Source organism: Ursus arctos, unplaced genomic scaffold, assembly GCF_023065955.2.
Source record: "Ursus arctos isolate Adak ecotype North America unplaced genomic scaffold, UrsArc2.0 scaffold_7, whole genome shotgun sequence".
Taxonomy (NCBI): Eukaryota; Metazoa; Chordata; class Mammalia; order Carnivora; family Ursidae; genus Ursus; species Ursus arctos.
This window is the reverse complement of record NW_026623089.1, coordinates 79,099,658-79,127,407: the sequence shown is the minus strand read 5'-3', so window position 1 is coordinate 79,127,407 and position 27,750 is coordinate 79,099,658. Positions and strand designations below refer to the sequence as shown.

Here is a 27,750-nt window from a genome sequence, read left to right as displayed (position 1 = left end):
TCCCAAAATGTGATTTTAATGAAATATTTTATATTTCCAAATATAAGGAAAAAATATCTGCCATTGATGGAGGCCCATTAGGTGGTTCTAAATATCTGCCTTTTTTGTTTTACCTGTCTTCCATTTATATCCATATAAATAAAAATAGTATTTATTAAGATTCCTATTTAACACAAACTTCTAGACGTGTTTAAATGGAAAAGGGGAGGAAGGAGCAGAGGGGAGAGGGGCTTGTTTGTGTCAGAAGCGACAGGGAGTAACAAGGGCGTCCCTAAAGCCTGGAGATGACTTCACCCTTGCTGTGTATGCGCTGCCCTTGTAGTGACAGAGGTCACATGGGAGGTGACTGAGCATTTTGGGAAGAACAGGACAAAATAAGAATCTACATTGTCAACTTCTGTGGGTTGCTGGGTTCCCGATATGCTGCAGAGCCACCTTCTGAAAGAGCAGTAGTCTCTCCAAAACAGGCTAGAAGTTTCTACAGGCAGCCCTGGCTTTTAGGGGATCATTATGTGTTTGCTAGGCAGCAGTTCTGGGTGTGAAGATGTACAATCAAGATACATACCAGAGAGAGAACGGAGAGGCAACAAAGCCCCAGTACGACTTTCCTGAGAAATAAGTGGATTATCTCGATCCAGTAAAATGGCATCCGAGTAGAAAATATCCAAGCCTTGTAAGTCAGTCTGCCTTTCCTGCGTGAATTCAAAATTGAAATATTTCACACGGAAATGCCCATGATCTGTGCAAAGATCTTTGAGATAGACCCTTATCAAATTCTGCACTCAGATGTACACGCGAGCTTGCCTCGGATCCTGTCCTCTGGGGGTTGCGAAATTCACAGACATGGTGCAGTCTCTGGAGTCATCGTGGAGCTGGAGAGGTCATGCAGAAACCAAGTAGCCTTGCCAGTGATTGTGACATTGCAACAAAAAGTCTCAGCTTCTGTTGACTCATGGAATGGAGTCGACCTGCGGGGAGACATTTGCATTCCCGAACGCCGATTCCGCTCCTACCCACACCCTCTCGTTAGACACTAGAGCGTGCTCCTTGTCTTTTGTCCTTTGCACGCAACTTGCACACATACTGCGACATTGCTTTTACTATTAACCCTGTCTGTCTTCCCGGCAATCTTGAGGTCAGACTCCTGAGACCTTCAGGACCTGTAAACATACTAGCTCTACACATCTAACAGGTGAAATGCACACCCTGTAAAAAGCCAAGCAACGTTTATGGTCCACAGCTGGTCGGAACTTACTCAAACACTACTTTTTCTTTCTATTGACTCGTATATACTCAGGACGGAGTGAGTTGTTTTCCACTTTTGGCCAAGCTTTGTCTTCTATTTTCATGTTTGAAGTTTCCATTTTCAAGTTAGCTAGTAATGTCTCTCTGGATCATTTCTTCAATTCTCTCTGCTAGTGCACAGAAATTGGCTTTTCTGAGGCCTCTAATTAAATTGCAATATGCATCTTTCCTCCCGTGGAGTTGGTACCAATTACGGAGCAACTGGACTTTCTGTTCCGCTGTGTCTTGGAGATTGTCATTCTTGATCTCATCTATCTTGGCTTCGTTGATACCATTCTTCCGAACAAATTCTCTGACTTGAGTTATTGTCATTTGTTCAGAAACACTAGTGATATATTTACTCAGGTCGATGTCTGAAAAATAGAGGACAGTCTCTGAAAATTTGTTTTTCTGAATGGAATTCTCATTATTGAAAACCATGTTTATTTCTCTTCTAATAGTATTAAGAATACGGGCTCAGTCCTAGAGATTGGAAGAACTGGTCAGGGGAAAATGAAAACAGAATCCTCCCCCCGCCCCGAGCTCTAATCCCAGCCCCTCCTGGGTCCCCAGTACTTTGCTCTATGACGTGGGCAAGATATATGACATCTCTCTATCTTCTTTTCTTGGCTATAAAATAAGAGGGTTGGAAAAGATCACCTCTAATGTTCTTTATGGATCTGATGATTAGTGACCCACAAACCTAAAAGGCAGGCAAAGACTTTAGGATCTTCTCTCTGACTCACAGGCAGAGAGCAGCACGACTGAATGGAATCACGTGATACACCAGAGCCAGGAATACACCAGGATTAACCACACCTACAATTCAGCTTATTTAGCCCCTAAATCAATTTACTTTTTTTCCCTTTTAAAATTTTTTTTTAATTTTTTATTTTTCCATAATAATATTTTTATTATATTATGTTAGTCACCATACAGTACATCCCTGGTTTTTGATGTAAAGTTCAATGATTCATTAGTTGCGTATAACACCCAGTGCCCTAAATCAATTTAAGCAGGAGTTCTATAATACACCTGTTTGTGAAGGAAAATTCTCCTAAGTCTCCGATTGCTATCCCATTTATTTTTAACTATGAGTATTAGTTATACATTCAAACACACTGTCTGCTAAACCCTTGATGGTGAGCCCAAGGAGCTATAAGCTCGAGGAAGAGACCTCACAAGATGTCACCGAAATTAGCAACATTATTTTACTCTGAAATTGGCCTGTTAACTCCCAAGGAAGCCATCTCTGTGAAACAGAATGATAGAAGCCTTACCTGCAAAATTTATTGGCATCATTTCCTGGGGGAGACAAAAAGCAGAGGGAAGGAGCAAGATAAATTAAAATATATTTATAATATTCTAAATGTAATTGTCTAATTCTTCCTTAATACTGAAGGACGTACAATCAGTAGCTTGATGTATAAGATTAGCTAGATGACGTGATTAAGGATTCTTTTCCCCATCAAATTTTTATTCTGCAAAATTCCAGGCTTGCCAGAAACTAAGGAGTCTTAGCTTAGCCCTCTCCTACTCTTTGTTAATTGACTCTCATGCTCTTTGTGTAGAAAGGTCCTCTAAACTGGGCACCAAATCTTCGTCCGTTCTTGATGCCCCTCTAACCCGTGCACACGCACTCAAGATAAACGTTTGTTTGAAAATAAGGAGCAAAAACAAAGCTGAATTATGACTCTCTCCATTTTCTGAAGGAAGCAGATGCATGCTTCAACACCTACAGTGGTTGAGCCTGTGGATCGAAGGACTTCATTGCTTTTCTTCCTGCGCCGTCTTAACATCCCTGGAAGATTAAAGACATTTCTGTCAGACTCACATCTCAGCCTGGTAGGAAGCCCGTGAGAACAGACTCTCGCACTAAAAGAAGTGGGAGAAGGAAGGAGAAATTCGCTGAAACTTAAAGTGACCAACACCCCAAGAGGACCCATTGTCCTGATTTTGGAAATCCCACCCCGCGAGGTCAAATGTTCTAGAGATATGTCACATTTTGATGGAGCCATCCCGTGATCACACACGGGCCTATAGCATGAAGCTGGCTTTTGACTTATCATTTGGCCACCACTAGTCCCTGTCACCAGAATGGAATTGGGGGACGTGCCTGTGGTAGGACGCAGAAGCCAAAGGATACGGAAAGTTGGCATTGAAGGCCCAGAAATTCAAGTACATACAAATCCCTACAGTGCACACACTCAGTGCGTGTGTGCCTTGAAGTCAGTATGAAATGAAAGAAACAAGTGGACACATCTCCAAGCACAATGATCGTGTTTAAGCACTGAGCGTGTGTTTTTAGCTTCTAAAGGCAAGGTGACCTCTTTATCTTCACCTGACCTGGAGAAACAGTGATGGGTTCCAACGGAGAAGGAAAAATTAGATACCTCCGAGTTATTAAAACTTGACACCCCTCTGTGTTTTAGGAGTGATTTCAAGGGATTTTTCTATGGTCATCATGATGATGCCCATTTGGGCTTACCTGTTGACTTTGCTAAATAACCCTAGCATAGATTCCATTGCCACAGTATTTTAAGTTAAGGTGGAGAAATAATAATAAAAACACAAAAACAATGGAGCCTGAACAAGGGAGAGGGAGGCACAGAGAGGACCTGCAATCAAGTGTTCTCTGCAATCTTTCCCAGGAAGATCCTTGCTCCTCGTGCTCTTTATGGGGCCATCTCAACGAGCAGTCAAGGATTCCATCTGATTCCTGACCAGCTCAGCTGCTGCTGGGGTGAAAACATACCCTTGTTCATAAGGAGGATGTGAATATCCGTTCTGAGCCCCAGAATGATTGCTCAAAAACAGTAGCCGACGGGTGATATTATCTAGTTCTTATCCGTTCTCGGGGGGGCATTTCGTGGCGGGAATTTAACAATATAACAGAAGTACCTACCTGGCAGGAGCATTCATATGGGTAGGAGACAGAGGGGAATTCTTGTGAATAACTACTTCCCAAATTATCTCAATCTGCAGTTGTTTGAACAAAGTAAGAACTTACACCAACATATTAGTGCAGCTACTAGAATCGGGATTAGGACACAAAACCACAGAAATTTGGAGCTGGATCCTGTAGGTAGAAACATTGAACATTGAATGTGAAAATAAGAAATCTTTAAGATTAAACAGAGTACTCTCAAAGAATCAAAAGGGATTGGCTTTTCTTCATATTTTACAGTAGGGATGAGAGAGGGGAGATTGTCATCATAAAAAGAAATAATAACCTTCTTTGCATTTGGTGTTGCTGGTTGGTGTGCAGCTCTCAAGGATTCCGTGTTCACACCTAAAAAAAAAACACACAAAAAAACCAAAACACTAACTGGGGCGCCTCTCAGTCGCTTAAGCGTTCAGCTCTTGGTTTTGGCTCAGGTCATGATCTCGGGGTTGTGAGATCAAGCCCCACATCGGGCTCCTGCACTCAGCATGGAGTCTGCTTGGGAATCTCTCTCCCTCTGCCCCTGCCCCTCCCCCCACCACACGCATGTCTGTGTGTGTGTGTGTCCCTCTCTCTCTCTCAAAATAAATAAATAAAATCTTTAATAAAATACAGAGGAAATTCAAAAAGCCTGGTGGACTGACTCCTTGATCATCTGCAATGACACATTCTAAAACCAGGGCCATTTCATTCATATTTGCGTCTCTGGCAAACATCATCCCTCAAATATTGCTAGATTAGCATCTAAAGTTGGTACAAATTCATAACATAATTTGGATGTTTGAATGAGAAATGTCCCAAAGAGTAACTACGTTCGTTTTAAAATACCAAGAGTTGGGGCACCTGGGTGGCTCAGTTGGTGAAGCTTCTGCCTTCAGCTCAGGTCATGATCCCACATCATGCGGATCGGGTCCCACATCGGGCTCCCTGCTCAGCACGGAGTCTGCTTGTCCTTCTCCCTCTGCCCCTCCCCCTGCTCGTGCTTTCTCTCTCTCTCTCTCAAATAAATAAATAAAATCTTTTAAAAAATAAAATACCAAGTGTTAAAGGAAAGTAATAAAATATTGACAAATAGGAAAAAGGATGAAACAAAGATTTGAGATTGGTGGTAAACTACGCTCTTAAAATCATGAACTGCCCAAAGCTATTTCAAAACATTCCCACTGAACAATTAAATGAATGGACAGCAGCCCCTGCCCACGATACTGCTTAGAAAGCTTACCCAGCCAACCCTCCGAGGTTTCCCCTCTCAGCATCAGGTGGTGATCAGAACACTCAGGAGGAGAATCCTGGGGTTTCCTTCGGACAGTCAGATTGTCAGCTTGTCTAAATGATAGCCTGGTTTAGCCCATTCCCTAACCCCGTGAGCTTGGGTATGTCACTTAACCACCGCGAGCCTGTTTTCTCATCAATAACAAGGAGACTACATTACAATAACAAGGAGGGTTATGATGAGAAGAAAATTAAATTGAGACTATGAGGTATTTAGAACTATTATTACAGTGGACCCTTGAACAATGTGGGGGTTGACTCTCTCAAAACTTGACTACTAATAGCATACTGTTGACCGAAGGCGTCCTGATAACACAAATGGTCAATTAACACATTCTGTATATTACATGCATTCTATACTGTATTCTTTCAATGAAGTAAGCTAGAGAAAGGAAAATGTTACTTAAAAATCATAAGGAAGGGGCAGCTGGGTGGCTCAGTGGGTTGAGCATCTAACTCTTGATTTCAGCTCAGGTCATGATCTCAGGGTCGTGAGATGGAGCCCTATGTTGGGCTCTGAGCTGGGCATGGAGCCTGCTTGGGATTCTCTCTCGCTCTCACTCTGCCCCTATCCTCCCCACCCTGCTCATGCTCTCTCTCTCTCTTTAAAAAATAAAAATAAAGGGGCACCTGGGTGGCTCAGTAGTTAAGCATCTGCCTTCGGCTCAGGGTGTGATCCCAGGGTCCTGGGATCGAGCCCCACGTCGGGATCCCTGCTCTGCTGGAAACCTGTTCTTCCTCTCCCACTCCCCCTGCTTGTGTTCCCTCTCTCACTGGCTGTCTCTCTCTCTGTCAAATAAATAAATAAAATCTTTAAAAAAAATTAAAATTAAAAAATTAAAATCATAAGGAAGAGAAAATACATTTACAGTGCTGTACTGTACTTAATGAAAGAAACCACATATAAGTGGACCTGCACAGTTCACACACATGTTGTTTAAGGGTCAATGTATTATTATTATTATTATTATTATTATTATTATTATAGCACATTAGTCCCTCCCCTGCAGTCCCTACTTATGCTGTCATCATGAGTCACTCTCAGCCATGGGGTGGGGGGTGGGAGCTAGAAGGGAGAGAATAGGTTAACTGCACATAATTTTAAATTTCTAGTCAATAAGAGACAGACGGCATCATGTCCCTACTTCTCAAGTCAACTAGGTGAACTCCTGAAAGTTTCCCAAGGTGAAATACAAGTTTGGGGAGAGGCACATGAATATAATCCTGAATGTTTATATTGGTACCACACAATATCTTACGGAGCACAAGCTACTTTACAACACATATCATCCAGTCTGAGCTTCACAGAAATGAGGTGGATAGGAGATGTGAACACTGTTTGCTTCCCATGAGTGAGGGAACGGATGCTCAGAGAGGTTCAGTGACCTGCTCAAAATCACCCAGTTAATCAGAAGATCAAGATAAAAAGCTTCTGCACAGCCAAGGAAACAGTCAACAAAACTAAGAGGCAGCCCACAGAATTGGAGAAGATATTTGCAAATGACACTACAGATAAAGGGCTGGTATCCAAGATCTATAGAACTTCTCAAACTCAATACATGAGAAACAAATAATCAAATCAAAAAAATGGGCAGAAGATATGAACAAACACTTTTCCAATGAAGACATACAAATGGCTAATAGACACATGAAAAAATGTTCAAAATCATTAGCCATCAGGGAAATTCAGATCGAAACCACATTGAGATACCACCTTACGCCAGTTAGAATGGCAAAAATTGACAAGGCAAGAAATAACAAATGTTGGAGAGGATGTGGAGAAAGGGGATCCCTCCTACATTGTTGGTGGGAATGCAAGTTGGTACAGCCACTCTGGAAAACAGTGTGGAGGTTCCTGGTGTTAAAAATACAGCTACCCTATGACCCAGCAATTGCACTACTGGGTATTTACCCCAAAGACACAGACGAGGTGAAGAGAAGGGCCATACGCACCCCAATGTTCATAGCAGCATTGTCCACAATGGTCAAACTGTGGAAGGAGCCGAGATGCCCTTCAACAGATGAATGGGTAAAGAAGATGTGATCCATATATACAATGGAATATTACTCAGCCATCAGAAAGAACGATTACTCAACATTTACATCAACATGGATGGAACTGGAGGGGATCATGCTAAGTGAAATAAGTCAAGCAGAGAAAGACAATTATCACATGGTCTCACTCATTTGTGGAACATAAGAAATAGTAGAAAGATATGTAGGAGAAAGAAGGGAAGAATGAAGGGGGGGTAAACAGAGGGGGAAATGAATCATGAGAGACTATGGACTCTGGGAAACAAACTGAGGGCTTCAGAGGGGAGGTGGGTGGGGGATTGGGATAGGCCGGTGTTGGGTAGTAAGGAGGGCACGTATTGCGTGGAGCACTGGGTGTTATACGCAAACAATGAATCATGGAACACTACATCAAAAACTAATGATGTTCTGTATGGTGACTAACATAACATAATAATAATAATAATAATAATAATAATAAAAGATTAAGTGAAATGCACAATCAGATTTTCTAACCTTGGGTCCAAATTGAGCTCTTTTGCATGAAAGCCAAGGCCTTTCATGATCTGGCCCTGGGTCCTTCTCACTACACTGCGGCCAGGTACTCTGCTCTCTGGAGTGGCCATAGGTCTCTCTGCAGATGCTACCCCCTGCCTGAGATGTCCTGCCCATGTGCGCACACCTTTCCTCTCTCAAGACTCCCGCTGTGTGTCCTATCTTCACCCGCCCTTCAGGCAGAGCTGGAATGTTCTCCATAGAACTTGTAACAGCCTGAGCACACGTCTCTTCTGGTGCTTGACCCCATAACCATTGCTTTTCTTGACTCTCTCTGCCTCATGCCTGAGAGCTTTGATGCCAGGAACGTGGCTCGCTCATAACACTTGCTAGCTAAGGCAGCATGCACAGTATCAAGCACTTAGGGGGTGTTCAATAAACGTTTGGAGACTGGACGTTTGAACGAATGAACAGTTATGTAGTGGCTTGGAGGCAAAGCAAGACTAGAACCCCCATTCTTGACTCTCAGCCAGTGCTGCTGCCCGAGGAAGACATTGTCTATCCAGGTGTATCTAGCCTCTTGATCGAAGAAAGGTGAACACTTACGTGGTGCACGGGGTACAGTGTCCGCATTCAGAGACGTTACAAAAAAAGTTTGGTTTACACCTGCACTTGGTATTCTGGGTCCGGGTACAGTTTTTTTCCACTTCCAAGCCTAGAAAACCAGTTTGCAGACTATGAATTATAGCAGCTGGGGAGCAGGGGCTGCAAGAGATTTTGACATCTACCGCTTAAGTCAGCACACCTTTTGCAGCACGGGTAGCGCGCACGTGCAAAACAGGCGACCCAGAAGAGTTTTAAGTGGACAGACAGTTCAGCAACCAACACGACCCCACTTTTGCTTAAAGAGCTCCCCTGTGCCTCGAGAGCACCTGGCTGCTTGGGTGTGGCTTGTGGACCAGCAGCATCAACCTCAGTTGGAAACCTGTTAGAAATGCAGAATGTCATGGGTGCCCGGGGGGCTCCGTCGGTGAAGCCTCTGACTTCAGCTGGGGTCGTGATCTCAGGGTTCTGCAATCGAGCCCTGCATTGGCCTCCCTGCTCAGTGCTTTCCTTTCTCCCTTTGCTCGCTGCCTCCGGCTCATGCTTGCTCTCTCAAATAAATGAATCAAATCTTAAAAAAAAAAAAAGTGCAGAATATCAGGCCCTACTCCAGACCTAGTCAGTCAGACCAATGCCAAAGCCCTCACTCAGAGATTTTGATTTAATTGCTCTGAGGTGGGAACTAAATGTTGACATTTTTCATAGCTCCCTGTGTGATCCTAATGGACCACCAGGGTTGAGAAACATTCTATTAGGGTCTGAATAGGGACAAGAAATGCTTTATGTCCAGACATTTCTTGATATCCAATGAAACTGGGAGTATTTGAATCTGGGCTCTCACGTTCATAGAAATTCAGGTCCCCAGTTGGAATTATCAGGACAAAACGGATCTCCAAAGGAGGGGGAGGGGGAGCATCCCACCGACCTCTTGGGTTCCTCTGTCCTCATATCAGAGGCTTCTGAGCTCTTGCTGGCTGTAATCAGTGCACCAGTCAGGGCAGGAAAAAAAATTTCTGCCAATTTGGATAGCAGCTGATGAGCCCTGTTCACCACGTTCATATTTAGTCATTCTGGGAGAAATGCCTAGATTTGACCCACAAATGTCTAGACGGGTGATTAGCTCGGTACCTGGTCCTGCTTCACTCCAGCCAGCTCCACCCTGCCCTTTCCTCTATGCCAACACAGCACCAGACTAGGTCCCAATTTCAAATTGCGTCATAAGTGGTTCCACATGGAGTACCATGACTGGTCTTTCTGATTGCTTTTTAAGACACTTACCGTGCTCTCCATCACAAAGTATGCATCTTCTGCATTTATCAGAAAAATGCTTCTCCTCTGTGTACTCCACCCCTTCCTGGCAGAGCACACATATTGATTCACCCCTCTCAGACTTGCAGTCGCCCTCTTTCCGCGTGCCTGCCCAAGAGAAAAACGGAGCAAGCATTGAACTTGAGGAAGACAAGGACGTGGAACAGCGTGGGATATGTGCAGGATGACAAGGGACTGGGAGTCAGGATTGTCAGACTAATGATAGATCAATACGACGGGAGAGAAGGTGATTCTAAAAATCATGTCACCAGGCAGAAAGCCTCCCAAGACAAAAGCTCAGTGACTCAGAGAATACGCCTAATCATAGGTTGATTACCAATGGGAGTACATACTTTTTAAAAGGTTAGAACGACCGAATGCACTGGAAGAAATGCCTCTAGCAACTTTCTTTGCAAGGAGGGCAGAGGTTTGTATTCGTTCCTCTTTCTATTCCTTTGTCAGGACGGGACAGAGGGCGTTTTGATGGGAAGGCATGAACATATTTATAACAAAATTTATTATCAGGTGGGCTATCTCAATCCACATGATTGTAAGTAATATTCACATTCGCTTTACTTGTCAAATAAAGGGAGTCACTGCATAGGCGTTCATAAGCAATAGACGGCAATGCTTTCTCCTGAAAATTCATTTATTTAACAAATGTTTATTAAATGCTCCTTTCCAGGAGCCAGAGATCCTGCAGGAAGGAAGGCAAAGCCTAGGTCTGCAAGGACTTCACATTTCCAGGGAAGAAGCAGGGCAAGCCTAGATCAACGTACGATTGTCAAGTGGTGGTGAGTGCCTTGGAGAAAACTGGATTAGGGCAAGGCGATGGAGGATGAAGAAGAAAGAGACAGAAACTATAAAGGAAAATCTAAGAGGAAAGCTTTGCTGGGGGATCTCACTATTCACAGCGTAACCAATTAAAAAGACTAGGCCGAGTCCAATCTGCCCCACACACGTGTGCCGCAAAAATAACTGATGCTCTTTCCTGGGGACAGCACTTCCTTAATCCTCGTAGCATTCTTTCCAAGAAAACAAAGTACTACATAAGCAAATTATGAAACTGAACCAGGTACGATATAGTAGGCAACAAAGGAGACGATAGATGTCAAGAGAACACAATAAATTGTGAAAACCCAGAACCAAATTCCAATACCAGGCATCATGAAGCGTCGGGGCTGTAAAACATCATAGCGATGTTTAAGAACACCGAGCCAAGTGTGATTTCGTTGGCCTGCCGGTGGTATGATCCTGGCTTCTAAACAAATTGGCCCCTTTAACGAATTACCTTGCAGAATAAGAGTAGCACAATGCCTAGGCAGGCCAGTAGACACGGGGTTTTCTCTCCTCCAACGTACACAATTGATCGAAACATCAAAAATGAGTGGTTGTTTTTTTTAATTAGTTTTTTTTTTATTTAAAGAGAGAGCGAGTGTGTGTGGGGGGGTGTCGGGGCAGAGACGGAGACAGAATCTCAAGTAGACTCCCAGCTGAGCACGGAACCCGAGGCGGGGCTCGATCCCACGACCCCGAGATCATGACCTGAGCCGAAACCAAGGGTCACCGCTTAACCCACTGAGCCACCCAGGCGTCCCTGAGTGGTTGTTTTCTTGAAAATAAGATTTTAAAATACATTTGTTTCTGAGTATAATAGTACACATGCTTAACATGGAGAACTTGGAAAAGTTGGGGAAGTATAAAAAGCATCTATATGTCAACCATTCTGAGAGATTCACGGTTCTCGTTTTGGTGCATTCTTATGCGTGTTCACCCATGTATACATGTGAGCATATGTGCACGTAATATGCATGTGTGTGCGTGTGTAATGTACGCGGTGTACCACAGAACCTTTCTGACTGGATAAGGTGACGTGATGAGAACTTTCTGATCAGTTGATCAAAAATGTTAGTTCACGTAGGGCAACATTGAAAAAAATACTATAAATGTTTTACTTTATGAAGTATAACTGTGAAATTATTGGCCAGTCTTGTGGCATAGGAGAAAGTAATAAGAATTCCAGATTCTTCCTCAGGTAGGTGACATTCAAAATGCCTCCTTTCTTTCTCTTCCTTCTTCCCTGCCTCCTTCCCTTTCTCCCTCCCTCCCTTCTTTCCTTTCTTCCCTTCTTTTTGATGGAAACAAAGCCTTACAGATACCAATAATTTGTATGACAAGCTTTCAAGGGTTTTCTGATTTTTCTGTTTATTTTGACCTCATCTCATTCATCAACAATTCTTTTAGCAGCTCCCCGGACTGAAATCCTCCAAGCATTCAAACGAGCGTACATAGAAATAAAATCTGTCTTTTCTCTGTATTCGTATGGCATTGGTTTATATAATAGTTAAATTACATATTAATATCACAACACCAATAAGCATAAAGACTCAGAAGCAATTTGAATAGTGATAAGCCTACAATTTAACAAGAGGGAATAGAAGCAGAAAGGGGAGTAGCGTGGGTTGGACACCTGCAAGGCTTCTTAGAGATGGAGCAGAGAGAGTCAGTTAGTCCAGCAGGCAGATCAGTTAGAAATCCTTTGGGAGGTGGGGAGGTGGGGCTGGCGTGGCTCAGGAGATTAAGCATCTGACTCTTGGTTTTGGCTCAGGTCATGATCTCAGGGTTGTGAGATCGATCCCTGCATTGGGCTCCCTGTTGGGAGTGGAGCCTGCTTGAAATTCTCGCTCTTCCTCCTCCTCTCTCTCTCAAAAAAAAAAAAAAAAAAAAAAAAAGTCCTTCGGGGAATTTATACATTGAGGCTCATTTCAAAAATATATGAGAAAACATGATATAATTTTGGAGACATTCAACTTTTGAACCCTCCACAATGTAACTAACCAATCCCACATCACTGAGTGTCACAATGGAGTGTCACGAATACATTTTCCTCTGACTATTTTTAAAGACATTTTCCCCATCAATTTCTTACTACATCAGTAGGCATGAACATTTCAAGCTTTTGACCCACATGTCCAAATTTCTTTCTTAAAAGGTTGTAAGAATTGACCTTCCAATTATGGTTTATGGGAGTTCTGATCTCAAAAGCAAACCCACCAGTGTCAAAAACACTTCTTCGGTGAAAATAAAGCACCACGAAAGCAAAGCAAACAGACAAAATTCCTTGACAGTTTGGTAGAAAGCATCATATCTTTGTTTGAATTTGCATTTTAGGTTTTAAACATAGGAGGAAGGACCTTAAGTCCTGGGGCAAACGGATGATGTTCGGCAAGTTATAAAAAGGCCAGGGAGTCGTCCTCTGTTCGTTTTTGGAGCAGAGTAAATGTAAATAGGCTGAAGTATACATGGTTTGGATTATAAGGGGGGTTTTCCATGAGGGTTATTAAAAACCGGACAGGAGGCCAGGGGACACTGGCAGAATCTTTACGAACAGGACCTAAGCCTGCTCAGCCGCGTGGGTGCCGGAAGCCTGGGACGTCACCGCGAAAGCTCCGGCATCCAGCCCTGTCTGGTTCTGCTCAGCAGCAGCAACTGCTGCTTCTCCCTTTCTCTTCCTCTCTTCCTTCGCAGCGCCGCTGAGAGGGAGTCATAGCTGAGCCAGAACGTCGTCAGCTCTAGTCCATGCTGAAATAGAAGATGTGCACCTCCGCATTTGGCGAAGCTTCTCATTTGCTAGTGTTGGAAGGATTTCTGATCTGAAATGGGTTTGCTTTTCAAAATTCTGGTGTTAAAAAATTGCTGGGTTTTGTCCATTGCTTTTCTAGCTCACTTAGTTTCAGCTGCAAACATGCAAATGTATTTTGCAGGCGTCAGAGACCTTCTGACTGAAAGGAATTGCTTAAGGCGGGAGGTCCCTCGCTTTCAGAGCTCCATGGGTATGATGATACATTTTATTTATTTATTTTAAAGATTTTCTTTATTTATTTGACAGAGAGAGAGACAGCCAGCGAGAGAGGGAACACAAGCAGGGAGAGTGGGAGAGGAAGAAGCAGGCTTCCCGCTGAGCAGGGAGCCCGATGCGGGGCTCGATCCCAAGACCCCGGCACCACGCCCTGAGCCGAAGGCAGACGCTTAAGGACTGAGCCACCCAGGTGCCCCATGATGATACATTTTAATCAGTTCCATTGTGATAAGCTTTAATAGTCACAAAGGAGTCTTCTTTTGCTACTGAAAAATGGAACGAATGAGAGAAATCCTCTCACCTCAGGGGGACATGTCATTTGTAAATTCTTTTCTTCATGTCCACAACAAGCAGGATAAGGCTGAACTCAACTAGTCTCAGGAAAGTAATGTTCTGGTTGTTTTTCTTCCCAGTCATGCTAGAATGCAGGAGAACCAAGCACTGTAGAATCTTCTCTCCATTATTACTGCATGCTACTCCTCACCCTGATTGTCAAGCTAACTGCTGGCTGTTTGGTCGAACATACCAGGAGGACATGGCTGACAGCAGAACGTGTTCCCACGATGCAGACCTTCCGGGCACCCCGTCTCCCTTATAGTAATGTTCTTCCGCACTCTCAACAGCTTGGAGCTGACAGCCGTTGCTTGAGCGTCGACACCTTTAGGCCATGGTCTGGCGATGGAGGTAAGTATCTGTTAAAGGAAAGCACGAGGAGCATTTTACTGACTTTCCAGCTAGACAACTTGGACGACAAGTGTAAGCTGCCCCAGATGGCTACGTTTGCGGTTGCACAGGCTAAATGCACGCGGGGCTCCGTCCCTCTGCTCACGCATCTCCTGAAAAGGAGCACACTCATTACGTGACAGTCCGACCTATTCTAGAAACAGCATCGTGGATGGTAGGAGCCAGGGCTATGGGCTCAAAAGTGAACCGTGGCTCTCACTTACAAACCCCATCACTGTGGGTAAAGTCATTTAAATTCTCCCAGTCTCCGCGGCTTTATCTATAAAGTGGAAATAATCTCCCCTTCATGTGATCATTAGATGCACCTAAAGTTCTTAGTGCGATTTCTGGCATTATAAATAGGTGCCCGGGGAATGGTATTATTATCAATTTATTAATAATAAATTTAATAATAAATTAATAACAATAATATATAATAAATATAATGTTATAAATATAAATAAATATAATAAATAATAATAAATTTAATAATAAATTTATTATTGTTATTGTCATAAAGTTCTAGTGAGGAACAACATAGTCAAGCAGGAAAAACCATGAAGTTTCAAAACAACTGCAGCGCGACTCCCAGCTCTGCTGCCAGCAGTTCAAGCAAAGTATAGACCCAGGTGACCCTCAGTCGCTGACCGGTAAGTTACGAGGATAAAAAGTGATAATTTCTCCCAAACCTGGTACTTAGCTTATAGTATGTTCTATCTTCCCTTTTATATGTAACCGCAGAATAAACAATTTTGATGAAATCCTGTCTGGTTAACCAATGATACAATGGATCTCATGGGATTTTCTTCACCTTTGCTCAGGAAAAAAAAAAAAAAGAACTTCTTTTAGTGGAGAACCAATCTTTAATTTATTTGGGGTTCCTTTCTTCTGGAGGTAAAAGTCCATCTGTCTAAGTGGTATTGTGTCAGACTTATCTCATGAGTTATAGACTAGAATTCCTTAGAAAAATGAGCCCTCTAAAATGTATGGAAGCATTTGGGGCTAATCTCTGATTGATTCCTTTCTTTGGTTTCCCAGGTATATTTTGTCTCTCTAACCATAAATATAAATTTTAGGTGGAATATGTAAATTCTATTGCTAAGCATCAAAAGAATTTAAACTATTAGCTCTGAGGATTTTTCTGAAGGTCATTTTTCACAGTTTTCATGGCATATATAGTTTTTTCTGCTTTCTGGCATAGTAATAATACTGGCATCTTCTGAGTCAAGAGAACTAAGCGTTCTTCATGTAGAAACCATTGCCACGGAAGTCCCTCCCTCTTCCCTTCTAGCCCTTCCCCCTTTGTCACCCAAGCCTGTATCCCGTCAGGTCACAGGATACCACGGCACCTCCAAGGAGGGAGGGTTGAGGGAGATGTGGTTGCCTACTTTTCCTCTTGGGATGGACGTCTTTAAAAATGCGTTCCTAAAATTCAGTCTTCCAAGAGGGAAAATGACACCAAAGCATCAAGACAATATCTCACTTGACCAGGGACACTTGCCAGCAAAAGGTAGACCTAGCGCTTCTCCGAGTCTCCAAACAACTTCCATAGTGTTCTTTCCCTCCAGCCAAGAGACAGGTGAACTTACCACGGGCTACAGCTAGCTCTCTCTCTCTCAATAAGAATAATTCTACGGGGGCGCCTGGGTGGCACAGCAGTTGAGCGTCTGCCTTCGGCTCAGGGCGTGATCCTGGCATTATGGGATCGAGCCCCACATCAGGCTCCTCGGCTATGAGCCTGCTTCTTCCTCTCCCACTCCCCCTGCTTGTGTTCCCTCTCTCGCTGGCTGTCTCTATCTCTGTCGAATAAATAAATAAAATCTTAAAAAAAAAAGAATAATTCTACGTACAGAACACCTGAAACTGGTATCCAGATCAGAGGAATAATGCCTAAATATGCTGGCTTCACTGCCTCTTGGACCCAACAGACATTTCTGGAGCAGCTACTATGTGCCAGGTTCTGAGACTACAAAAGACAAGTAACATCGATTGTTATAGAATGGGAATATTAAGTTTCTTTGAACTTAAGAACTTTGAACAAAAGGTCTTTATTAGCATTAATCTCTCTTTTCATGGTGACAGTTCCCCACTTTTACTTTATCTGGGGGAAATTCTGTCATCCTGTTAATATCAGCTCCTCTTCTAGAGCAGAGAATAATAGCTAATGCATAGTAACGGAATTGGACATGCGAGGAAGTAATAACATGATGGAAAGCATACCAGAGTGTGAACTGCTAAGATGGGAAGGACTTTCAAATGAAAATCTTTCAAATTGTTAGGATCCTCATTCTGTAACTATCTGGTTGTTCTATCTGATAGGGATTAAGCATACCAGCCAGCTAGCCTTCCAGATACTGCCAGCACATGAAAAGTCTGGAACCAATATAAAAATCTCTCCAGGGGTGCCTGGGTGGCTCATTCTGTTAAGTGTCTGACTCTTGGATTCTGCTCAGGTCAAGATCGCAGGTCATGGGTTTGAGCCCCACCTCGGGGATCCCACTCAGCAGGGGGTCTGCTTGAGATTTTCTCTCTCTCTCTCCCCCTTTGCCCCACCCCACCGTGCTCAATCTCGCTCTCTCTCAAATAAAATAAATAAACCTTTAAAAATATCTCTCCATAGTTGGAAGAGACCAGTGAGTCCTGTCTGCAACAGATAATGGAAGACTGAACTAAGCAAACCCAACTGACTAGAAGAAATTCTTTTCTATTGCCCCCAGCCCCACTGCTGTGAAGAGGGGATTAACAGGAAGATACTACTTGCCCTCCTCTTTCGAATCTGGTGTCCCGCCAGAAAGTGAAGAAAACGGCACAGGTTTAAACCCAGAAGAGATTGATAGGGATTGAGCAGGCCAAAACTGACCAGCAAAAAGCAGTGAAAGTTGATGCTCAATCCTGTGTGTGTGTGTGTGGGGGGGGTGTCTCCGATGGCCTCAGGGGCCTTTTCCTCCTCGGTATTCTAATTCCACTCAGGATTCCTGAGACAATATTACGAGCAGGTCTACAATTCCTGGCTTAGGTGATAAGTGCTCAGGAGAGCAGCACATTTTACGTTTATGGGTTGTGACACTGATGCTATTTCTGGAAAACTCTGCACCCAGTCAACTTTCTCCAGCGGTCTAAAACAAATGTATGCTCCCGCTCATTCTGTTTTCTTTTGGAAAAAGAAAACAAAATGAAAAAACTGAAGTTTTTCAGTGGGAATCGAAATCCACCTTCCAAAATCCATCCAGAATTTGAGGAATGCGAAGGCTGGGGCAGAATGCTGGAAGACAGGGGCATCACGGGCCACGAAGGGCAGACAGCAGCACCAAGCTCATCTCATAGTTGGTCACATCCGCTTCACAGAGCTGAATTTCTGGAAACAGCTCTTACTCTGTTCAGCATCAAAAACTTACTTTAAGTATGAAAAAGGAGGCCGGTCCGAAGAGCACATGGTGGCTGACGCGTGGGGTGAGGCAGGTGCTGCATAGGGCTTGTATTTGCTTTTAAATTGTTGCATTAACTCAAGTTTGCAATATGCAAAGATTTAACCCAAACCGTCCAGGCAGGAACTGGGGCATTTTGACTGTGACAAGGCAGGAAACCCACAAAGAATGAAATGATCTGAATGCTCAAAAAACTTGTTTTCAGAAAAGCCAAAAAGGCCAGAAAATGGATTAAATTAAAGGTCTGAAAAATGTGACTAAACTAAGTCAGAGGATCACCAACTGGGAAAAAATGAGGAATAAAAATAGTTTGACATCTCCAGCATCCTAAAGATGAAAAAGTCAGAGAAACCTCGACTGTTCATTCTGCTGGGAATATTCGCTAATCCATTCATCAAATTAACTAATTGAGCAAACGCTTCGTTGGGCACATACTCTGTGCCAGACAGGTGCCTGGGAACAGCCCAGTGACCAGAGGAAGACTCTGCTCTCATAGAGTTTATATGTACGTGAGGTATGTCAGGGTTCTCTAGAGGAATAGGACCAAAAGGGTGTGTGTGTGAGAGAGAGAGAGACACAGAGTTGGGGGGGAGGCTTGGCAAGTCCAAAATCTGACAGGATAGACCAGGAGGCTGGAGAGTCAGGAAGCATTGCAGTTCAAGCCCAAAGGCAGTCTAAAGGCAGAATTTCCTCTTCCTGAAGGGACCACAGTCTCGATGCTGTTAAGGCCTTCAACTGATTGGATGAAGCCCACCCACATTAGGGAGGAGAATCTGCTTTACTCAAATCTACCACTTCCAATGCTAATCTCATCAAAAAACAACAGCAGCAAAACACAAAAACAGAAACAAAAACACACCGTCACCAAAACATCCAGGATAACGTTTGAGCAGACGTCTGCGCTCACATCTGAGTCACAATGACACACGAAACAACGCATCACATGCAGGGGGATGGAGAACTTGAGAGATAGGCGCCCCGCCAGGGAGGGATACGTGCTGTGGAAAGCGGTCAAGCCAGCTTAGGGGGCACAGAGAGGTTGAAGGGTGGGGCAGGGCTGTGTTAGAAAGCTGGTCCGGGAAGGCCCCCGAATGAGAGGATGTTTGCGCACGGCACTGGAGGAAATGTGGGTAAGAGTTGGCTTTCGGGAAAGGCTTTCCAGGAGGGTCAGACCCAGGAGAACCTGGCCTGCCCAAAGTGGGGAAGAACCTCAGGTCCTTAGCAACACCATCATTAGCAACTAGCTGTGAAGATAAGTAAAGATCTCTGTCTCCGGAGCTACCCAAGTCAGCAACCTTTTGCCGACGGAAGCCTTAGCGGGATTATCTGGCCAACCTTAACCCTAGAGGCCGCAGTCTCCTGGACTCCTGAATGTCAGAGCAGGGGAAGGACCATACACACCTGTTCAGCTGCAAGACAGATTTTAAAAAATGGACCATCTTGGGTCTTTCATTATCTATAGGATGTTAGTATTTTCTGCAAGTCAGAAAATGTGCTTCTCTCTCTCTGGACTCACCCATGAAGATGTGAAGTGAGAGCTCCTGACCCTGGAGGGTGGTTTTCTCTTATCCCCAGGACCTGTGCCTGGCCTGCAACAAAGGGCCTTAATATATCTCTCTTCGTGGTAGTTATGGGAAGCTTTTGCATGAGGAATTCTTACCATCTTATTTTATGGTTGAGGAAGCTGAGCACAGAGTATGGGAAATGACTTGTGCAATAATCCACAATGAGGAAAGGCCAGGGGAAAAATCGCACCTCTGACCCAGACCTGGGCTCTGTTTTCAGGTGCTGTATTAGTTTCCTAATTATTTCTATTCCATTTAGGTGCACAAACAACTCAATTCGTTTCAGACAGTGAGTTGTTGACAAAAAGCCTGAGTGTTAATTATACAAAGAACCTTCAGGGCGCCTGGGTGACTCAGTCTGTTAAGCGTCTGCCTTCAGCACAGGTCATGATCCCAGGGTCCTGGGATAGAGCCCCACGTTGGGCTCTCTGCTCAGCAGGGAGTCTGTTTCTCCCTCTCCCTCTGCCTGCTGTTCCCCCTGCTTGTGCTCTCTCTCTCTGTGAAATAAATAAATAAAATGTTTAAAAAAAAGACAGAGAACCTTCAACGCAAATGCATATTTCGGGTGGGGGAGGGGGTCTGGCAGGAACTCTCTGAGAAACAGAAGTCAGTCCCAAGTGTATGTAAGAAGGCTGTAGCAGGGACCCCAAGGCTCGGGTTCTGGCTGGCACGGAAGGGATGTGGAAACTTCGCACCCTTGGTCTGCAGCTCGGAAAGAAGTAGGTTTACACCTCCCTTCCTCCAATCTGGGTGCTGAGTTTCTGAGAATAGCCACGATGCCCGCTGGGACTGCAGTCTCTTGCAGGGGTGGGGGTCTGAAACACACAAACAGAAACCCCACGTCTTCCTAGACTAGAGTCTTGGCACTGGCTCCCTTTGAAACTCAGTGACAGGGCTGCAAGAGAGTTTGTCCCTTGTATCAGAGGATGAGGAATTGAGAGAATAATTGGGTATTCCTTAGTTATCTGTATCAGGGATGGATCACTTTTCAGAGACAACCAGGTCACTCAAGACAAGAAATGACACAGGCAGAGCCAGACCCAGAAATTGAAGACTGCCCCCCACCGCATACCTCACCCTGGTCCCGTTCCCAGGACTCACAACCACTGGAGATGTCACGTGGCAGTTACAAAAACAGTAATATCTCTGTGCCTGAATTAAGCAAACTATTGAAGAAACAGAAACTACCTTTGGATTACACCAAAGAATCAATTGCCCTAAGAGATAAGCTAGAATTTGAAAAGGAAGTAAGAAAAAAAATAATAAGTTTTTTTTTTCCTGTTCTTAGTGAAGCTCGAAGCAAACAGGAAAATAATTTTTAAAAGCAGCAAATTAAAAAAAAAAAAGACACAAGTGAAAAATGCAAGGATGGCAAGAATGAGTAACAGATGCCTGCCGAAGAGTCAGTGAATTTTTTCAAGACTGAGCCCTGTCCTCTGCTGCTGAGGACGTAAATGGCATGAGAAGCAGCTCGGCTGACTACTTCTGCTCGCTTGCTTGCTGTTTGGACTCTTATTGAGAACACGTGAGAAGAAAGAAATTCTAAGAAGACCATTTCCGACTATGACAGGCATCGCTGGTATATTTGTGTGAAACATAAGGAAGTAGTAGGGACATTTTGTGGCAGGTGCATTATTGAAACACTGAGATCCAGAGAAGTAAGAGAAAATTTTCTTGACATGAAAGAGATGAGTGAGGATTCCGTTCCTTCTTATTTCTTCAAAACGTGTAAATAAAAATACACATGGTAATCTTATGCCCGGAGTGTCTTCTTTCTTTCTTAAGGCCAGTTTCTGGGGAGACCAGGAGAGAGAGGGAGTTGAGGCAGTGGGTGTAGACCTCTGAGTGATCAAGCAATACATAAAAGAGAACGAGGGAATCTAGCAAATTCTCCCTGGGATTAGATTTTGAGTTTAGTGCTAGAGTTAGAAAAATAGTCTTCAAAACTGTGACAGACCTCAGAATCGCGTAGTGATTCACTAAAAAAAAAAAAAAAATACTGCAGGTCCCACCACAGACGTAAAGACTGAGGGTCTCTGAGATCGTCAGCAAGCCCTCCGTTCTGTGGATGGTCACCACAGCTGGAGACAGCCCAGCTAGAGGACAGCTGAGGGCAGCAGGCCACTGCACTGACCCGTGAGGCGCTGAAGAGATTTACAGACCAACAGCCTCTGTGGTCCGCGCTTGCAAATCAGAAGCTGACTTCTCACAGAGAAGTAATGACTCTTCCCAGAAACAGGCCGGAAGGAAAAGAAGCCATCTTTGGTGGAGGAAACAGATAATGGGAGGGCTACAAAATCCTAAACTAGAACCTAGAGTTCTTAACTGCCCAGGGGGGCCAAAGAAGTCACACGGGAATGAGGCGTCCACGTGTCATGGGCAATAGGGGAGGAGAGGTTCGTCGAAATGGAGAGGGCCACCGGGACCAAGGGCAGGAGAGCGGGGCCATGCGGCAAGTGGGCCCAGGTCTTCCATTTTTTCCACAGAAAGCAAAATCCTCCAACATTTAGGTGGCAGCAATATTAAAAACAGGTACTTACATATATATTTACTGTATGTGTCACTACCATGCAGGCTAAAAAAAACAAAAACAAAAACAAAAAACCCCACATAGTCTGGGGCAGTGTCTGGTCAGGCCTTGAAATCAGGCCTAAATCTATTAAGACTTCCATACGAAAAAACAGTCTACTTTGGAATATCTTGTGCGGGAGGTTAAAAACGGAAGCTCAGGCAACAGCAAGGGGCAAGAGTGTAACCCACGTGCTCTGAGAACGTATTCTCTCTCTCTCTCTTCCAAAACCTCTGCCCTCCGAAATCAAAAGTATCGATGTTTCTAACATCTCATATTTTTATGGTCTCCCGGAACACAGAAGTGAGTAAGTCTAGAATCTTGCATGACTTGCCAAAGGGCAGTCCGTCATGAATGCCTCCAGAGCCAAGTTGATTCTAATTTTGCAAGTTCATCCCAGTTCGCAGCTTAACAAAACCTACAGTAGGTCTTGCTCGCCTCGCTGGGCTGGCCTAGTGAGCTGCAGTCGGATTCGTTAGTTTATAAGGCTGGCCTTGCTCAACATGCCTAACCACATAGTAAATCATTATCATCCTTACACTTAGTGGAACTCGGGCCGGTGGTCCAACATAGACCCCTGTTCCTAAATGCCCAAGATGGGAGTGGCTTGGTTCCACTCCAAAACAAGAAGGGAGCAGAGATCTAAGGGGAAAAGTAGCTCATTTCCTTCTGGCAAAGATGGAGCTGCCAATCCTGTAACGATCACTTGCTCTCTAATCAGACCATCACCACTTACATCTCACGTCAAAGAAAATAGAGGTTGGCAAGTCACTGAATTACTTGCTCCTGCTTGAGACTGAATTCAAGAGACTTACTTAAGAAGCTAAAGGCGCTTTATTTCTCTTTTTAAAGCAAGGGTCTTCCAGAAAATGAAAAGGACCTTCTAGGTAGTTAAATGCTGCTTTTCCACTTGTGTGAACAGATACACACAGATAGCAAAAAGAATACAAGCCTATGCACTAAGATACTGACAATAGTTCTATAAATAGGTTTTTTTTGGTAATAAGATATATGTGGACAGATTCCAGTACAATTAGAAAAGGTTTCTTTATAATAATAGATTACTAAAAAAAAAGAATAAATAAAATAATAAATGATAAGAATTATAGAAATTCAAGTTCATTGAATAAATGCTCTCTCTGTAAATGCATCCAATAAAAATTACAAGATAAAAATTGTGCCCCGGAGAAGTGACAGAAAGCAGACTATAAACAGCACAGAATAAACATGCAATTATTTACAGATGTAGACAAAACTAAAAGGCCATAAGAAAAATATAAAAACTCTGGCTTTAGGTGATAAAGTAAGGAATAACTTTACATTTTCAAGAATTACTTTTCATTTCACATCATCTGGTCAGTTTCTCTCTCTATATCTATTTAAAGAGAAGAAAGAGATTCACTGTCCTAAATTTGGTTTCGATTTGCTTTTTATTTCTGGATCCACTTTTTAAGTGTGTCCTTTGATTATTTTTCATCATAAGGTAATAGTCTTCAGTACCTATTACAAAACATGTGCTCACTGAGGGACTTTTGGGACCCAAGATAATTTACCAAAAGGCACTTTGCTCACTAGGGGTTTTCAAGTGGGGGATTTCCTTATTCAGGTTTTTAAACATCTCTTAAATGTTGGCCATTTTCTCCAACTGCCGGTTGTATTATAGTCATCTGGTTTCCCTTTAGCATCTAGAAGCCTTCGGAGAGATTCCTTTGAGATATAGTTCCACTGTAAGAACTATTTAGGAGTAAATTACTTGCCTAGTGTCCCAAAGAGACTTACACTCAAATCCTGGGTCCCCTTTGCCTCTCACTATTTCACCTTCCCCCTCTAAACTTAGGGAGAGAAATGTAACCTCTTTTTCTACATTAAACTCTAATTTGCCACTAGGGGTGGTAACTGTATGTCAGAGATGGACAAGAGGAGACTTCCTTCATCTCACAGTGGCCCTGCTGGGCTCCGTGTACCAATTTCATTTCTGCCTCCCCATCTTGCCATCATTTATAAATTGGTGTTTTTCCCTCCAGGTTGTTATTGTTTTAAATTACATTTCATAATTTTGTTTTGGTCTAAAAACTTTTCAAGTCCTTTGTGATATAAGTAAAACCCATTAAAAAAAACCCATTTCACGTTTCTGAGGCCGGTTTAAGGAAAATGATTAAATTAGGAATTAAACAACTGTCTTTATTTTTCCACTAAAAATCTTTCATTGGATTCTTTATAAATACACTGGTTTCTTTTCAAATGCCCTCTCCTTTCCCTTGACCATAATTTGAAGACAACTGCTCTAAGAAATGTAGAAGAAATTCAGTATGTAATAATTGCCTGACCACAGGCCTCAATGGTATAAATAAAAACCTATCAGAGCTATGTGCTAAAAGAGAGAAAGAGAGAGAGAAAGGGAGAAAGAAAGAAAGAAAGAAAGAAAGAAAGAAAGAAAGAAAGAAAGAAAGAAAGAAAGGAGAAGAGAAGAGAAGGATGCATTGCCCACAGCTATTTCTCACACAAATTTCTATATTAGGTCTGACTCTTTTTCAAAGTCTCCTTCAGACATTTGTGATTGTTTGGGGATTTCAAACGTATTTCTTGGTACCACAGACACAACGGCTAGGAACTAGAGGAGAGAAAACAAACACCAAGAGGATAGAAAGAAGGGAAGCACAGAGGTAAGGGACAGCAGGCAGGAACGGAGACCAGGACCCCAGAGAAACAAGGAGGACAAGAGAAGGAGGCAGCTCCCTCCCACCCACGCAGCCCACTGACTGGTCAAACCAAGTCTGCTTCTGTGTTCCATGTAATTAGCACTCCCGCCCCGTTTTATTATTCTTGCTACTACTAAGGAAGCACTGCTAAGTGCAAAGGCACAAAAGCAAGTGTTTGCGGGAGACACCGGATGACACGACAGACAGCCTGGAAACTTAAGAATAAGGTGTGCTATTGGGCTAGTGGTGGGCGCAAGGCATAAATTTAAGAGTCATGTCAGAGGGGCAAAGGGAATATACACAATAAAATGTAGACAGTGATTATCTAAGTGATAGGGTCATGTCAGATTGTTTCCAGATTAAAGAATTATTTGTCTGCATTTAAAAATTTTATTTAATAAAACTTAAATTTCTTAATCTCCTAGGCCATATATTATATGTAAACATAATAAATGTTTAATTACAGATGTTATAATAATAGGTACATACAAATAAAAATATACACAAGTGTGTGTGTGTGTGTGTGTGTGTGTGTGCATTCTTTCAGAAAAACGAAGTGTCCTCGGTGCTTTAAATATGCATCTCTGGAAAGATGCTAAGTGTAACCCCCTCCTGGCTTTGATAATTCTGCTATGCTTACTTGTACTGCTGTCTGGAGAACTAAGAGAGATTTTCCAAAGTAACCAACACTGCGAAAATGCAGTGGTTAGGGACAGGAAGAAAAGAGAGCGGTCTGAGTTGTACAAATAGTTCGATTTTGAATCTTACATTTTCTCTAGGAGTTTCTAAAGGAACCCAGCTATTGCACAGTACTTCCAAAAGAGCCAGTGAATTGTGTTTTTGTTTTGTTTTGTTTTTTGTTTTTCTTTTCCTCCCCAATCATAAGATGGTTCCAGACATCACTGCCTTTTTCCTTCCAACTTTGGGTGTAGTCTGGAAACCAGGTGCCATCAACAAACTTGCCTGGACTTTGGAAATAAGTCTAAATTAAGTCCCAGCTCTGCCACTTAGACGCGCTGCGCGAGCTCGGCTGCTACTTGAGCTTTCCGGCCTCCATCCGGCCCTCTGTGAAACGGGGATGAAGGCATCGCCCTCAGCCCGCGGCGGACGCGCCGTTGACACACGGTCCCGGCACGGTGCGCGGAACTCGGGGCCGGTCCCCATCAAATGAAAATCCACGGACTCTCGGGGGCTTTGGCACTCAAATGCACCGAGTCTCTGGGACTGGCCACCACGCCGGCAGTCTTGCGCCGGGGACTCTGCCAGGGAGGGGGCTGCGGCCGGGCTTCCAGGCCAAGTGCAGGCGCGCGGGGGCGTGCGCGCCGGCAGCAGGTACCAGCGCCCTGGCCCAGACCGGCCTTATGGGTGCGCGCGAAGAAGACTGCAAGAAGACAAGGAAGGGGAAGAGAAGAGAAGAGAAGAGAAGAGAAGAGAAGAGAAGAGAAGAGAAGAGAAGAAAAGAGAAGAGAAGAGAGGAGAAGAGAGAAGAGACCTGAGACAGTGACTTACGGTCTTAAGGAGAAGTATTCCCGGAAGGGAAACAAGAACAGTTTCTTTTTCTGAGTGGTGATAAGAAGGTAAACAAGCCTCCAGAGGCGCATTCAGCCCCAAGATAACTTTTCCGAGAAAGAAACGGTTTGGTCTGAAGTCTCAGGTTTCCCACTGCCCGGGGGCCGCTTTCTTCCCCAGATCTGAGAGCGAGTGGAAAACGCGCGCTGGGGACCGGCCGCAGAGGGCGCGGGCTGTGCCCCCCCACACACCACCCGGGGCTCGGTCACCACCCCGCCCCGGGGCCGACGTGCGGCGGGACAAGCGGCGCTGCTCCCGAAGATCCCCTCCGTTCCCGGCCCGCCCGGCCCGGGCCCCGCACAGCCGTCCCCGGGGAGGGGCGCGGGGAGGCAGCGGCTCCCAGACCCCGCGGGCACGGAGAGCCCCAGCAGCCCGCGGCCAGGCCGCCCCACCCCCCGCTCTGCGCCCGCCGGCGCGGGGCCGGAGCCACTCACCAGACACGGGACGGCCCAGGTCCCCCACATGGCTGCGGAGCGCCCCGCTGGAGAGCCAGCGCCTGTGCGCCTGCGAGCGCCGCCGGCCAGCAGCCCCGGGAGGAGTGCCAGCCGCGTGGCCCCTCCCCGAGCCCCGCCGGCCCGGGATCAGCTCACCGCCCTGCCCGCCCCGGCCGCTCGCCTCGCTCCCCGGAAGTCTCCGAGCACCTGCGCGGGCTCGGCCGGCGGGCCCCGGGGCCGGGACGCTGGGGGAAGCCCGGCCGGGGAGCGTCTGGGGAGGGGGTGGAAGGTGCGCCCTCGGACGGCGCGGGGCCGGGGTGGTGGGTGGGGGCCGCGGTCAGGCTTTGTTGCACAAACCGGCATTCCCCGTGCGGAGGCGTTTCCGCGGGCGGCTGGCGGGCGGGGTTCAGGTGAGGGCCCCGGGAGCGGGCTCGCTGTCCTCGGGCCACGCTGGTGTCGCGCACCCCGGGAAGCTGCGGGGCGCCCCCGGCGTCCTTCTGCGCGCGCAAGCCTGGGACGCTCGCTGGGAACGTCCGGGGAAGACCCGGCCTTGCTCAGCTCGCGTGCGGTGGCTGCACCCGGAGGCCACCGACCGCCCCTGACCCCCATGCCAAGTGACAGTCATCCAGGGAAAGGTTCAGATAGGGCGCTCTGGGGACTCTGAAGAGGGGGGATCCCTTCACCTGTACCACTGCAGAGGAGGACAAAGCTAAGTAGTTAGGACCCATCACAGCTCCAGCCGCATTAAACGTTCACGATGACTTCCCCTCCTTTGTTACTCATTATTTCCTGGCCAATTTCCTTTTTTTAAAAAGTTGTAATTCTTCAGTACTTGGGTTAACACAGCTCAAAACCACTATTGTTTTGGAACAATGGACCTGTCTGTTCAGATGGTTTTGCAAGAATTTTACAGAAGGGAAGTTTGTATAATGACACCGCTAAAGTGTGACTCTGAAAGTAGTTCCCAGGCCTGGCAGGAGTGAAGTAC

General features: G+C 44.8%; 1 protein-coding gene across 3 annotated transcripts; it reads right to left on the bottom strand.

Annotated features, from left to right (window-relative positions):
* FAS (Fas cell surface death receptor) lies at window positions 1-27,318 on the bottom strand. Of its 3 annotated transcripts, none has more exons than XM_057308643.1 (8): window positions 27,120-27,318; window positions 14,305-14,470; window positions 9,890-10,027; window positions 8,615-8,723; window positions 4,518-4,576; window positions 4,295-4,363; window positions 3,020-3,085; window positions 1-1,679 (listed from the first exon to the last, which is right to left on the bottom strand). In XM_057308643.1, the coding sequence occupies exons 1-8, from the start codon at window positions 27,123-27,125 to the stop codon at window positions 1,372-1,374; spliced, it is 921 nt and encodes a 306-aa protein (XP_057164626.1). In that variant the 5' UTR covers window positions 27,126-27,318; the 3' UTR covers window positions 1-1,371. The 3 variants fall into 3 exon arrangements, with proteins under 3 accessions (XP_057164626.1, XP_057164627.1, XP_057164628.1); XM_057308644.1 differs by lacking the exon at window positions 27,120-27,318 and adding an exon at window positions 26,763-26,927; XM_057308645.1 differs by lacking the exons at window positions 4,295-4,363; window positions 27,120-27,318 and adding an exon at window positions 26,763-26,930.
* Window positions 27,319-27,750: the final 432 nt, after the last annotated feature.